This window comes from Micromys minutus, assembly GCF_963924665.1.
Source record: "Micromys minutus genome assembly, chromosome: 8".
Lineage (NCBI taxonomy): Eukaryota > Metazoa > Chordata > Mammalia > Rodentia > Muridae > Micromys > Micromys minutus.
The window spans coordinates 29,891,591-29,904,610 of NC_137977.1; the positions used below are offsets into that span (position 1 = coordinate 29,891,591).

Below are 13,020 nucleotides of genomic sequence, written 5' to 3' on the forward strand. Positions count from 1 at the left end.
TAACAGTCACTTGATGAGCTTTTTTTGTTTGTTTGTTTGTTTAATCTCAGCTAAAGCAATACACAGTTTTCTTCACGGTTCAAACCAAACAGCTCTTCAGTATCCGAACTGCCTCACAGCTAGCACAGGTCACAGGGAGACTCACTGTCTGTCCACAGCCACCAGACACAGAACTGAACACCCGCACACCATGTCTCAAAGGGGAATTAAGAGGAACGCTGGCTGCCCGGGCCAGCACATTACTGCATCAGGACTCAAGCTGGGGCTGTCTAGGGAAGGAGACCTGGGAGGTTTGTGGCAAGAAGCAAAGTTGGGAAGCAGTCACCTCTTGGAAGGGACCTAGCAGAGTGGACAGAATGGTATCCAGAGTTAGGATCCAGGCCTTGTGAGACAGGCCTCTGCCTATTAAGATAAAAAAACAAAGTGATCCAAAGAACCACTGGACTTTGAAGTTAGAGGAAGGCTATTTTGGAGGATAACTATAATCCTATTGGTTTAAAAAAAATCTCTTAGAAATAACACATTTCTCCACTGGGAAAGCTGATGAAATTGCTCCAGAGAGACTTTTTCAACTATGCAAGCCTGTGGCCCTTTCAGAGAGAATATCAATAGATGGCCACTGGGGGCACAGAGATAACTTGGGGTTTGGAGATTGCAGGGTATTCTTAGCGGGGACTTGGTGGAGAGCCCAGATGACAAAGCTCCTTGACAGAAGAGAAGATGCTCTCACACCCTCTGATGGCATGAACTTGGAGGATGAACTTGGAGGACGCCCCAACTTTTCTTTTTTAGTGTTCCTTCTGGATAACTAGTGACTGGGGTCTGTCTGTCTATGAAGCAAAACCAATTTACATTTAACCTTGTAACATGTTGCTTAGAAAAATCCTCATGTTAAGAAAACAGTTGGAGAAAGGGAAGCATTCTGAGACGGCACCTGCCCGCCTTGAGGACTTCAAGAAACTGCTCCTTGCACAGGGGACGCTTGGGTGGCATATGAGGTCAGGAACAGTAGCACACTTTGGAAGAGCCAAGTGCTGTTCAGATGACCCAAAGGACTTTATTTTTCATGACCAGAGAGACCCTAGAGGGTCTCAGGCATGGGAAAAACCACACAGTTGTGGCAGCCCATAATTACAGTTCATTCACATGTCTCTTCCACCATCTGGTGGCCACAGATAGAACTACAACCTAAGCTGCTGCCAAGCCTGGCTATTGAGGTATTTAGTATACGTGCTTCAGCTCTGGCAAACTCCCTCAGCATATAAAAGTCATTCTGTGTTTCTGGATATATCCCCAGATCTAAAGTGTAATTTGAAACTTCATTCCCATCTTTTTCTGCTAAAGTCTCCCTTTAAAATGAAAGCACCATGAGAGTTTTAAAGTAGCAAGATCCCCGTTACGAGGTGGAAGAGCCCTTTCCGTGGTTAGAACAGAAGCTGGTTTTCTCAGGGAAGTCCCCTTCCTCTGCCGTTTTCAAACCCCTGTGAATCCAAACCGTTCATATTTCTCTAGTTCTCGGTTTTATCACGGCCTACAGCGAGGGCTGGCAGCAAAGGTAAGGCATAGCGGTAGAATTTTGCCTAGCGCTTGAGAAGCCCTGGACTCAATTGTCCAGCTCCACAAAATGAAGTGAACAAAAATCCCCCACCTCAAAACAAAAAAACAGCCAACCAAACAAAACGCCTGCAGGCAGAGATGGATGGCAGTTTCTCGTAAGTTCGTAAGTACTTAGAAGGCATATGAGGCCTGCTCTGTTCTTCAGAGTACTTAATGCGTAGTGGGCTCTTACTCACTAGGGTACAGAAGTCTGAGCCAAGGTCACTACCACGTTTCTCGAAGGAGAGTATCCTGGCTTCTACAGACCCTGCTTTGCTCACAGAATCTGGCCCACAGTTGGTTTAGGAAATTGTGTAATAGGAACACGGACTTCCAACTCTGACAGACAAAGGGGGTGCTAACGTTGCTTCCCGCTACGCTTATGTGCCGCACACCAAGAGAGCTGCTTCATATGTATCTCCCTGGGGATTCAGTGCCAATTAAAGTGGTGCCCCGGAGCCCTGCCAACAGACAGGGAACACTTGGCTTAGAATCGAAAACGTGCTTATTCAGTATACTCCTGCTACTCAAGGCTGGCTTCCCTAAATCTCTGTTGTACTCCCACAGAAGCAGAGATGACTGCTGGGAGTAAAGTTTAGGAACAACCAAAGAACTCAGTTCTCCAAGAAGAAATGACATCACAGATGTGTTTGGGTCTAAGATTAGGAGATTAGCTATTCACCATGAGCATAAGAAGCCCTTGACTCTATCTCTGCCATGCTCCTAACTCAGCAGGCAGGAAGGAGCCTGTGCCTCCCCTTAGGTTGCAGTGGTGGGGGGGGGGATGGAGAGAGAGAGAGAGAGAGAGAGAGAGAGAGAGAGAGAGAGAGAGAGAGAGAGAGAGAGCACTCAGGGCCGAGAAGAAGGCTGTCTGAGCTTCACTGTTCTCCCCCAAACAGAGTTGGGTCTCCCTCTCTATGGCAGCCTTTGAGGAGCCCCGAAGAAGCTGAAGAGGAAGAGACTGTCCATTTGTCCTTTGCGTATGGCCTTCACAGTCCAGAACAGAAGAATAGAAAGCAACAGGAGAAAGAGGCCCGAGCAAACACTGGGATCATTCAGCAGGTGGAAGAAATGGCTGGATTCTATCATTCAATACATGACTAAAGAAACACGATCTACAAGGAAAAGACATGACAAAGTCCAGAACCCAAAGACCTCCTGCCTTCTCTGCGGATGCCAGGGGACTGTGATGGAACACCCCACAGCCTTATGTGGCCATCTTCCGTGGAAATTAACACACATCATAATACAACACACAATACCCTCTGTTCCCCCAGCCCACCCACCTCCCTAGTACACACCCCACCCCAGCCCCTTTGTGCCCTTCCCCTTTCCCTGGGCTCCCACCACCCAATCACCCACTTCATTCATTTTCTCGACATCCCAGCTTTGTCTGTCCTATTGTCGGAAGATGCAGCGCTATACACGCTCTCAACACTATAGAATGCAGAATCTACCTTAGTGGCCTGTCTGATCGCATGCATGTAAGTGGGGGTGGGGGTAGGGTCAAAGAAATGGAGAGTATGCATAAACAGAAATCAAAGTAATTCATAAAGCTAGGCAAGCGAGCATAACATTGGGAAACATAAGGCTTGAGGCTTATTGATTCTTTAGATCTCAACTGTTTGGATTCTCGTTCCTTCTTAAATATCGATGTACCATTTTGGCTTCAATTTTTTTTTTTTTTTCTTCTTGCTTCTGCCTTCCTCATTGGGAGAGCTTGCTTAACTCAGGGATGTGATGTTAGAACGGCCTCCAGGGGGCGCCACAATGCGTTTGCTGGCTGAACGGACACCCTCATCCACTTGGGTGCCTGCAGATGGAGACAATTTTCCAGAGAGAAACAAGGGGAAAGAGATGTATGGGGTGGGGGGAGAAAAAGTGAATAATTTTAAGAGTGATCAAGATCAATACTAAGTATTTTCCTGGTGCACAAGAAACTTAACACCAAATCTTGAACTTTTCATATGCATGACTTCCCCCCGCCCCCCACCCCCAGTCCTGGAAAAAGACTTTCTTGATAGAAAAAGCCAAATTCTTCTCTTGAGTCAGTCTGGTGCTAAATTCATCAATATTATTATTTGTAAGAACAGAGATGGCTGTTTATATGGGCTGTTCTGTCTTAAAGTCCAACTACTGTGGTTTGGGAGAAAAATATTTTATTGTTCCATGGCAGAGGCGTTTTGTAGAGGTCAGATGTCCAAGGCCAGGAAGCTAGAGGGGCATGGTCCCATGTTTATGCAGGTAGAAGAACTAATGTGAACTTGGTTCCATTGAGGAAGGAGCGCTGAATTCTTTAGAACTGATGTGGCCAGAAAACCAGAAAGGTGAACACACTCCCAATTGCTTAGGAACAGGAGTCATCTCAAAGTTACCTCGAAACATTAAGCGTCTGTTCCTCCATTGCTCGCTAGGTCTCCCACGGCCTCTCCTCTAGGGTCTCTGGTTTTTTTTTTTTCTACTCCTCCTCTGCTTTCTCTATCTGCTGCAGTCTCGCCTTTAAATGTCTTTTCTGTCTTGTTACCTTGCTTCCCTCATGTGTATGTTTTCCCTTGTAGGGAAGCACACCTGCGTTCATCTTCCTCACTTTCAGACAAGTATGGAAAAACTAAACAACCATTCTCTATATTCAAGAGTTCCTTGAAACTGGATGGGGTTCATCACACGGCAAATACATGGTAAACATTCGGTCAGCAGATGCTCCCTGCCGTCATTTTTACTGTGAAGGGAAAACTAGACCCCAAGCAGCTGCTGCTATAAGATCATAAAAATGTCTGAGCTTTGTGTGCGTTGAGAGTTGAACACATACACACACCACACTTCTCACAGGCTGATATAGAAGACCATTATCAATCCATACTGGAAGTCAGCTCCATTGACCTGCCCCCCCCCCCCCCCCCCGATTAGGCTTGATCTCTAAGTCGAGTTTGCTATCATTTGAACCTGGCCTCCAACTTGAAAGTGCCTTGTTTGACCTTTTTACCACTTGCTGATTAGGAAAACGTTGTGTTCTCAGTTCTCAGGACCTCCCTAAGAGGACATACGCACAGGCTTGACTTTGCAGGACTGTGTTGTAGCCTAGGTATGCTGGTGCCCCTCCCTCCCCCACTCTCTTCCTTCCCTTCATCAGCTCATCCCACTCACCTGACAGGCTAAATCCGGACTGATGAAGGTTCCTCACTGGTGGGTTTGGCCGAGTAGGAGAGCCCCGAGTAGAACCAGCTGGGGTGCCCCCCTTGGGTGTGGTGGTCAAGTCAAACACTGGTCCATCATACATGCCTCTTGGGACTGCATGCAGGTCTGCCGTCTGCAGCCAGAGAATAGGTCACCATTCATTCTTCCAATCAATGACCCGACTGTGTGGAATGTGCTCTGGGAGGTGTAATTATGTCAGTGAAAAGAGTGTGTAGAGAGAAATCCAGGAGTGAACAGAAGAAGTGGATGTGAAAGAAGAGACAGTGCCAAGCGCCACAAGAAGTTGAGGGTAGAGGTCATCTAGGAAAGCCTCTGTAGATATGAGATTCCATCTAGAGCAGTGGTTCTCAACCCTCCTAATGCTGTGACCCTTGAATACAGTTCCTCAGGTTGTGGTGACTCCAAACATAAAATTGTTCTGTTGCTATCTCATAACTGTAATTTTGCTACTGGTATAAATTGTAATGAAAATATCTGTGTTTTCCAAGGGTCTTAGGTGACCCTCTGAAAGGGTCATCTAACACCCCCCCACCCCCAACACACACACACACACACACACACACACACACACACACATATACAAAGCAGTTGAGACCCACAGGTTGAGAACAACTGGTCTAGAGGATCAAATGGCCATGTTGGCCTTGGGAGAGGCAAATGGCTGAGGGGATGCTAATCATTGATGTGGGTGTCAATCGAGGCAGCAGAGGGATCGGCAAGTACAGGGATCAGCAGGTATAGGAATCAGCAAGTACAGCTACCCAGAAGTAGGAACATGCCGGAATGGAAGAACTATTATTAGGACAGCTGGAATGGAGCCAGTATGAAGGACAGGAGTCTAAGATGGGGTCACACACACTTCCAGAATAAGATCCCATGGGAGACCCACCCAAGGCTTTTCAGGGCTTTTCTCAAGTCGGGGCTTCGAAGCTCTACACAGAGTCTGGTCCAACCCATTGACCTTTGGCTGTGAACTTGCCTGGAGACTGCAGTCAGCCCTATCAATCAATTTTGTGTTTTGTGCTGGGATTATGCCAAGGGCTGGGGTTTACAGCCTTGTGAATTATGCCGTGGCCCCGAGAGGCATTTATGGCCCATGAGACAAGCATGAAGAGACCACCCAGGCGGTAGCAGTGTCTGGATGTAGCCCCTGTCATATCACTGGCCATAGTGAGGCAGTAAGGAGATGCATCCCGAAGAGCCTGACAGGGAAGGATGACCATGGTGAGACCTCTGTAGAGCCTACCCTTGCCTTCAGTTCAGCGACAAGGCACAGTGCCGCTGTCCTCATGGCTGTGAAGGTAATCGGTTCTCTGCCAACAGTGCTAGAGCAGTCACATTTCTTTGGTCCCAGAATCTAAGTCATACTAAGAAAAGATCTACACTGGAGAAGTTTAACTTTTCTTCTCTTTTCTAGGAAGCCAAAAACTGAAGTAGGGAACTCAAATCTTACGCTCCTATCCTAGTCTCAGGGTCTGGGATAACTTTGCTTTGTGGAGCCCTTGAGTGCCAAGAACACTTGGAACCTGCAGTGGGGGGGGGGGGTCAGAGAATTACCTAGGCCCAGTCTGTAAATCTAATGACTCCAGTTGTGTGTGTGTGTGTGGGGGGATTGATTTCATATAAACCACAATAGTTAAAAGTTGTAAGCATTTTCCCAATGGAGCAACCTTGGGCAGGCTAGAAAGAAGGGAAATGGCTGGATGTCAATGTATTCTTCTTTTAAGCTTTTGGGAACAATTTTTCTATGAAGATATACTATCATTATGTCTAGTCCTTCCACTTTTAAACTAACAGTCCTGTGATAATGTGTAAGAATTATTTGGGGAAAATAAAATTTTCTTCGGCCAAACATTTTTAGAAGTCCTCCTTGCAGCCTTTGAGCTCTGCACACCATTGCTTCAGCACCAAACCCTGGCTATGGCTCTGCCTGTGAGGGTCTGAGGAAGCCTAGTCCTCAGAATCCTGGGGGCTGCATGAGACCCCACATCCTTCTAATCCTATGCCCCACCAGTCCTCACCTTCCTCCTTGCTTTGATGCGCTTGTAAACATAGTCAGAGAATGGGCTGCAGGGGATGAAACGGCCAGCCCCCTGGGTCACGTGCAGGCTGCCATCTTCCAGCATGATTTTGCCCTGGCAGATCACCACCAGAGGTGCTCCACGCAGCTCCATTCCTTCAAAGATGTTGTATTCAGCAACCTAGATTCAGGGATGGAGACAAAGCCATGGGTGTAGGAAGAGAAGAAAGAGAGATGGGGTTATTTTCTGTGTTTTGGATCCTCCTTTGGTGTTGGTAGGAACAGAGTCATTTGGTAAAACCAATCAGAGCTCAGCACACACCTGCCTGCCTTATAAAATGACTGACATATCCTGGAAAAAGATGCCTCAAGCAAAGCAAAATGCCTCTCTTATGAGATCTCTATTGAGATTTTATTTCTACTGCTGTTGTATCACAGACTTAGTTACAAGACCCCCGGGGGTGTTAACCATGACACCTATACTTAGTGGCTTAGTGGTTAGTCCAAGGACAAATGACCCTCTGGCCCTGGCCTCTACCAGTGCACAGTTCTACAACACCTTGTGATTTGGAAGCGAAGACCAGAATAGGATTTGTACCTTCCTTCCTCTCTTGTTCAGCAGGAAGACAACACCGGTTGGTGCTAGGGTTTGAATACCACCACCAGCTACAGCAATCATGTACTGTATATGCACTTCTAGAAATGAGGCAAAACTACAAAAAGATAACAGCACCCAAACCAACAGTATCTACTGGTCATGAAATTCAGTGAATTGGAAACAAGATGCTGGCACATAACCGCTTCAGATATAATTTTTATGACGTCTTTAGAGTACTGGGCTTAGGTTTCAGTCTTTTAGGAAACTTGGAGTGGATAATGAGCACATGTAACTTTCTCTGCATTGAAAACTAAGTCTGTGTGATTCCCTGGAAGCCTGGACGCACTCAGAGAGGACTGGCCTCTGTGCCTGCACCCCTGAGTAACTCAGAAGGCAGAGCTTCTCTGATTACCTTACTCAAGGAAGCAGGGGAAAGAAAGACGTAGCTTAAGTTTTTAATGCCAATAAATCTTAGGGTAAACTGGGCACGGGAATGCATACTGTCACACAACTTGGGAAGCAATAGTAGGGCTATTAGCCATGTAAATTCTAAGCCTGCCTGAGCATGAAAACCTTGCTTTCAAAATGAAATGAATCACCAGACAAAACAAAAAGCTCTTCAGGGCTCAGTTATTACTGCAGACCACCCGAGTATCTGGGATTGGTCCGCCCTATAAGCTTGTTCCCAAGGCAGCTCTACTAGCACATTCTCCATCCCGCCAGACTATGCCTCACCGACTGGTGGTTCTTGGCAGAGACAATCTTCACAGCGTCTGGATCCCAGATGACGAGGTCACTGTCAGAGCCCACGGCTATTCTCCCCTTGCGAGGGTACAGGTTGAAGATCTTGGCAGCATTGGTGCTTGTCACAGCCACAAACTGGTTTTCATCCATCTTCCCTGTGGCCTATTGAGATGCAAAGGTTGCATAATGGCTCCTGTCTCCCGTGTCAACGGTAGCTCTGTCTGTTGGATGCAAGGCTTCTGAGCCCGAGCAAAATGCCCCCCAAGGCCCAGGAGTACACAGGTATGGAGTACAGATTCCATTTATCTAGGAGGGTCAGCTGGGCAGTATGAACTTCACAGGGAAAATGTGGAAGCGTGTGGCTTAAGATAAAAGTTACTTTCCCTAAAGAATGTACTTTTTCTATCTACCTTTCGTGTTGTTTACTTAAGCATTTACTTCTACTAATTCCAAAAAGGATCAAAGAGAGTTTCCAGTAAAAAAACAATGGAAAGATGAGCTCTTCCTTTAGATATATGTGTCTATGTGTATGCTCAAAGGATATATATGCAAAGCCTTGCTTAGATGATGACAATGGACATCCCCGTATTATAGAATTAAGGGGGATTTCTTAAAAAAAATGTATGTATATATCTGTCTGAGCTTTCTGAGCATCCTTTATTGAGAATGTTACTAATTAAAAGACTAAAGGTATCATAGCTAACTGATAAGGATATTCTCTGAGAAATGTGTGGTGGTGATTCTGTTACCCTATGACCCAACAAATTTCTCTTATATAGTGAGTCAACTATGATTATCACTAGGGACTTAATCTTAAGGGACCAGTTACAGGCTCCGTATTGATAGGAGTATCCCTATGCAGCATATATGATTTATATTAATTTTAGTAAATTAAGATTTGTAAGATAATGCATTCGTGAAGGCAGAATGCTCACAATAGACAAAAGCCAACCACAGGAGAGAAGAGACAAAAAGATTATAATTTTCCTTTCCTTGAAACAAACAGCCCAGGTATGGAAAGAATTAACTTTCAATCCCAGCCTTTAAATTTCCAAAACCAAGGGACTTACTGGATTAATTGCCATGTGAATGAATGAGGCATTAGTTTAGAGACACTGCAGTGTGCATAGGGAGGGGACAGGACAGTGAGTTTCTTATGGTTTTACTAAAATCTTCAGGAGTGTGTCTTTAGTGATATAGCCATGTCTTTCGTCAGTCTTTATGATATAATCAGGGAAAATAAAAAGTAGCTATTTGGCCAAGAGACAGACAGTCAATCTCTTTTATACTTGATCCTTCAGCGTGGGATACTCCTGCTGGGACTTCATGGCTTTAGGGACAGACTTGCTTGCCATTTCAAAGCATCATATCCATCATTTTCAAGAGAAATCATAGAGCTTTTCAAACACAAAGAATGGATTTGTTACCCTTTTAAGCACAGATCATTCATGAGATCACATGACAGAATGGTGTGTATAGAAACTGTCTTAAAGTGTCTGAACCTCAGAAGTCATTCCTAGGAGGTGAATTCCCATGCTGCGTGAGCCTCCTGGCTCTCTGTGTTATTTTTAACAAAATCTGAAACATGTGATTTTGCTAATAAAGATGCAGGAGCTAGATGCTGGGGTCAAAGCCTGCTAGCTTAAGGAGGCAGAGAAAGGACCCAGATGACCTTTGCTGATCTTTCTCCACAGCTGATGTCCTCAAAGTTCTTTTTCTCCATGCCTTCTCCTAAACTCCCTGCAAACCAAATCTCCCTCCTCTCTATTTCTGTATCTCTCTATATTCATCCTCTTGCCTTCCTCTTACTCTCTCTCTCTCTCTTTTTTTTTTTTCCCCATTTGGTTGCTTGCTCTGCCTCATGACCAGTGGTTGACTTTATTCAACCTTCTTTACAATAAATAGAAAGCTCTTGGATTGAAGTTGTGTGCTATGGCTGAGCCACACAATGAAAAATGGGCTGCCCCCACCCCCTGTAAATAACACAATCTCGGTTTACACAGTGACCAAACATCCTGCAACATCCATGGACACCTCAGTAGGTGTAGACCTGACACACACTTCAGGGCATTCCTGAGGGGCAAAGTTTAGTTTGGTTCCTGAGGTTTTGAGTTGGTTCCTGGCCACCCTCCCTGAGTTCCTTACCACAGCCTTGTCCCAGATGACAGACATACGCTCCTCCACGCCATTGGTTCCCTCAGGGATGGCTGTGAAGTTATCCTTCCCAATGGCTTTCTGGGCAGTGCTAAAGGTACAGTGTGCACTTCCAGAGATCTGCAGATCCCCGCTGGAAAAGGAGAAAGTTTCACATGTTTAGGACAGATGGCCGAAAAATACTGGGGAACCAGAATTACATCTTTCTTTTCAATCTCTCTATCTCTTACTAAGCTGTGTGAGTTTGGGTAAGTGTCCTACCCTCTCTGGGCTGTTACCCATCCATAAACTGAGGAAGTAGAATCAGATCATGTCTTCTGTGGTAAATTACAAAGAATCAGATGAAGGCTGGAGAGCTGATTCAATAGTAGTTATGATCACTTGCTGTTGCTGCAGAGGATTCAGGTTTGGTTCTCGGCAATCACGTCAGGTAGCTCACAACTGGTTCTAACCCCAGTTCCATTCTATTTTATACTGGCCTCTGCAGGCACCTGCACACAAGTGCACACAAAGACAGGCAAGCATGCACTCTTACGTGTGCACACTCGTATAAACACACACACAAATAGAAGCTAAGCTATAAACATATTATGGATTCAAATGACCAATGGCCTTATTTTTGAATCTCCCCTATAATTGCTGGCTAAACGTCATCATGACAAATGCTTTGAGTCCTGACACATAGCTTTAAGTGCCTTCCTTGATCATCAGTTGCTGAACCTATAAAATGGTGGTTACGAGTGCGTCATTCATAAAATTGTTACGAAGGACAAGGGAGAGCTCAAGCTTAGCACAGTGAGGCATCAACTGCTAGGACCATTATTCACTCTGAAACTGTCATCAATTGAACCGTGATGTAGAAAACCCAGTTTTCTATACTCAAGAGCACCAAAGAATTTGATGCTGTAGACACTCATCTACCACCTAGACCATACTTCTACAGCGCCCATCACAGGGGACCCCAAGACAACCCCACAGAACACATGGCATTCCTACACCAACCTGGCCAGCAAGGAGTTGATGTAGTCAGGTGTGGTTGGGTCAGGGCTCAGAGGTGGGGATGTCACAAATGCAGCTGCCTTGGCCCAGTTCTTACTCCAGTAATGAGTTCCATCTATTCCCAGGCTGGCAGTGATGGGTTCGCCAAAGACCACATTTCCTGGAAGGAGTGGATATCAGGTTTGTAAGATATACGCACTGCTCTGGTCCAGCATATCTAATCAGAACTGTAACTTTGCACAAGACTATCTCTGAAGTGAGGCAACCCTAGGGTTCAAGTTTCTATTCCCAGTTTTGTTTTGGGTCTGTTTCTCTATTAAATGTGAGCAATGTTTTAAATGATTAAATGAATAAATATTCACAATAATAAGACACTAGTTATAATGTCTGGTTGTTTAACATGAAGAATATAAAATTACATACCTATTATGCAGATTACAGGACTCATGTTCAGTTTTAGAATATTAGAATATTTAGAATTTATTTGAATTTAGAATATACTGTCAAAGCATTATGTCCTAGAACTGATGACACCGTTTATACTCGCAGACTTGTGAAAGGACTTAGCATATATTAAGGGTCTGGCCCACGGTAGATACATAGATACTCAATAAAAAAAAAACTAAGTGTGTGTGTGTACAAATCATTTGGGAAGGTGTACTTATACATGAGTGAACATGAGTGTAGAGGCCAGAGGCCAGTGCTGGATGCCTTCTCCACTGCCCTCTAGTTCACTTTTTGGGGCAGCCTCTCACTGCACTGGAAGCTCACTGACTAGACAAGGTGGACTGGCCAGTAAGGTCCAAGACTTCTCTTGTCTCTATCACCCTAGAGCTGACTATTAGAGTATCCCAAAATGCCCAGCTTGTTGTTCAGGTCCTCATGTTTGCATGGAAGAGGCTTAACCAGCTGAGCTTTCTTTCCAATACTAATTTCTTTCTTGTCTACCCTTTTCCACTGTAGAAGCCCAAAGTCCCTAGTGTGTTTCACATTGCTGGGGATTGCCAGCTCCTCCTGCTCCAAGGACAAGATTTGACCCCACAGGGTAAAACCCATCCTCTTACATGGTTTTGTTGTTGCTGTCTTGCATTTTAATCATTGTTTCCCTTAACGATGCCTTTTTCACTTTGACAAACAGGGACTTGGAGCTGGAGAGCCAGGGGTCTGCAGTGCATTAAGATGGAGCTGGTCCTTGATGCTCTATCGAGCTTATGTTAAACTTTTAAAAAGAGCTTAGTTCAAAAGAAAATGCTTTTCCCTAAAGTTAGTTGGCCCCTTACTTCTTTACATCAGCATCTTGGGAAAACTATATGATGATAATTCTTAGGCATTTTTGGACCTCCTCCTCCTCCTCATTATTAATTATTATTATTATTATTATTATTACTGTTATTGTTGTTGTTTTGAGGAAGTATCATTCTTTTACTCAGGTTGGTCTAAGTCTGTCTTCTTTCCTTCCTTCCTTCCTTCCTTCCTTCCTTCCTTCCTTCCTTTCTTATCTAGCTATTGGCACCCTTCTCAGCCCCCCTCCCAATTCCAGCAGACGAGGAGGCCAACCCCATAGGAAGACCACCAGTCTCAACTTGCCTGGACCCAGACATTGAGCCACCAACCAGGCAGTATACACAAGCTGGTCTGAGGCCCCCAACATGTATATAGCCAAAGACTGTCTGGTCTGGCCTCCATAGGAGAAGATGCACTGAGACCTCAAAAG

At 45.1% G+C, this 13,020-nt stretch overlaps 1 protein-coding gene across 2 annotated transcripts in view; it reads right to left on the reverse strand.

The window, feature by feature from the left end:
• Positions 1–2,935: 2,935 nt before the first annotated feature.
• Positions 2,936–13,020, reverse strand: part of DPYSL3 (dihydropyrimidinase like 3) — a gene marked incomplete at its 5' end in the record, with an annotated part of 103,955 nt that continues 93,870 nt past the window's right edge. For both annotated transcript variants that reach the window (XM_080920275.1, XM_080920276.1), the window contains 6 exons: positions 2,936–3,409; positions 4,741–4,903; positions 6,813–6,992; positions 8,145–8,315; positions 10,299–10,440; positions 11,310–11,466. In XM_080920275.1, coding sequence (XP_080776401.1) covers positions 3,321–3,409; positions 4,741–4,903; positions 6,813–6,992; positions 8,145–8,315; positions 10,299–10,440; positions 11,310–11,466 — 902 coding nt within the window. In that variant the 3' untranslated portion in view covers positions 2,936–3,320. The remainder of the gene's footprint in view (positions 3,410–4,740; positions 4,904–6,812; positions 6,993–8,144; positions 8,316–10,298; positions 10,441–11,309; positions 11,467–13,020) is intronic.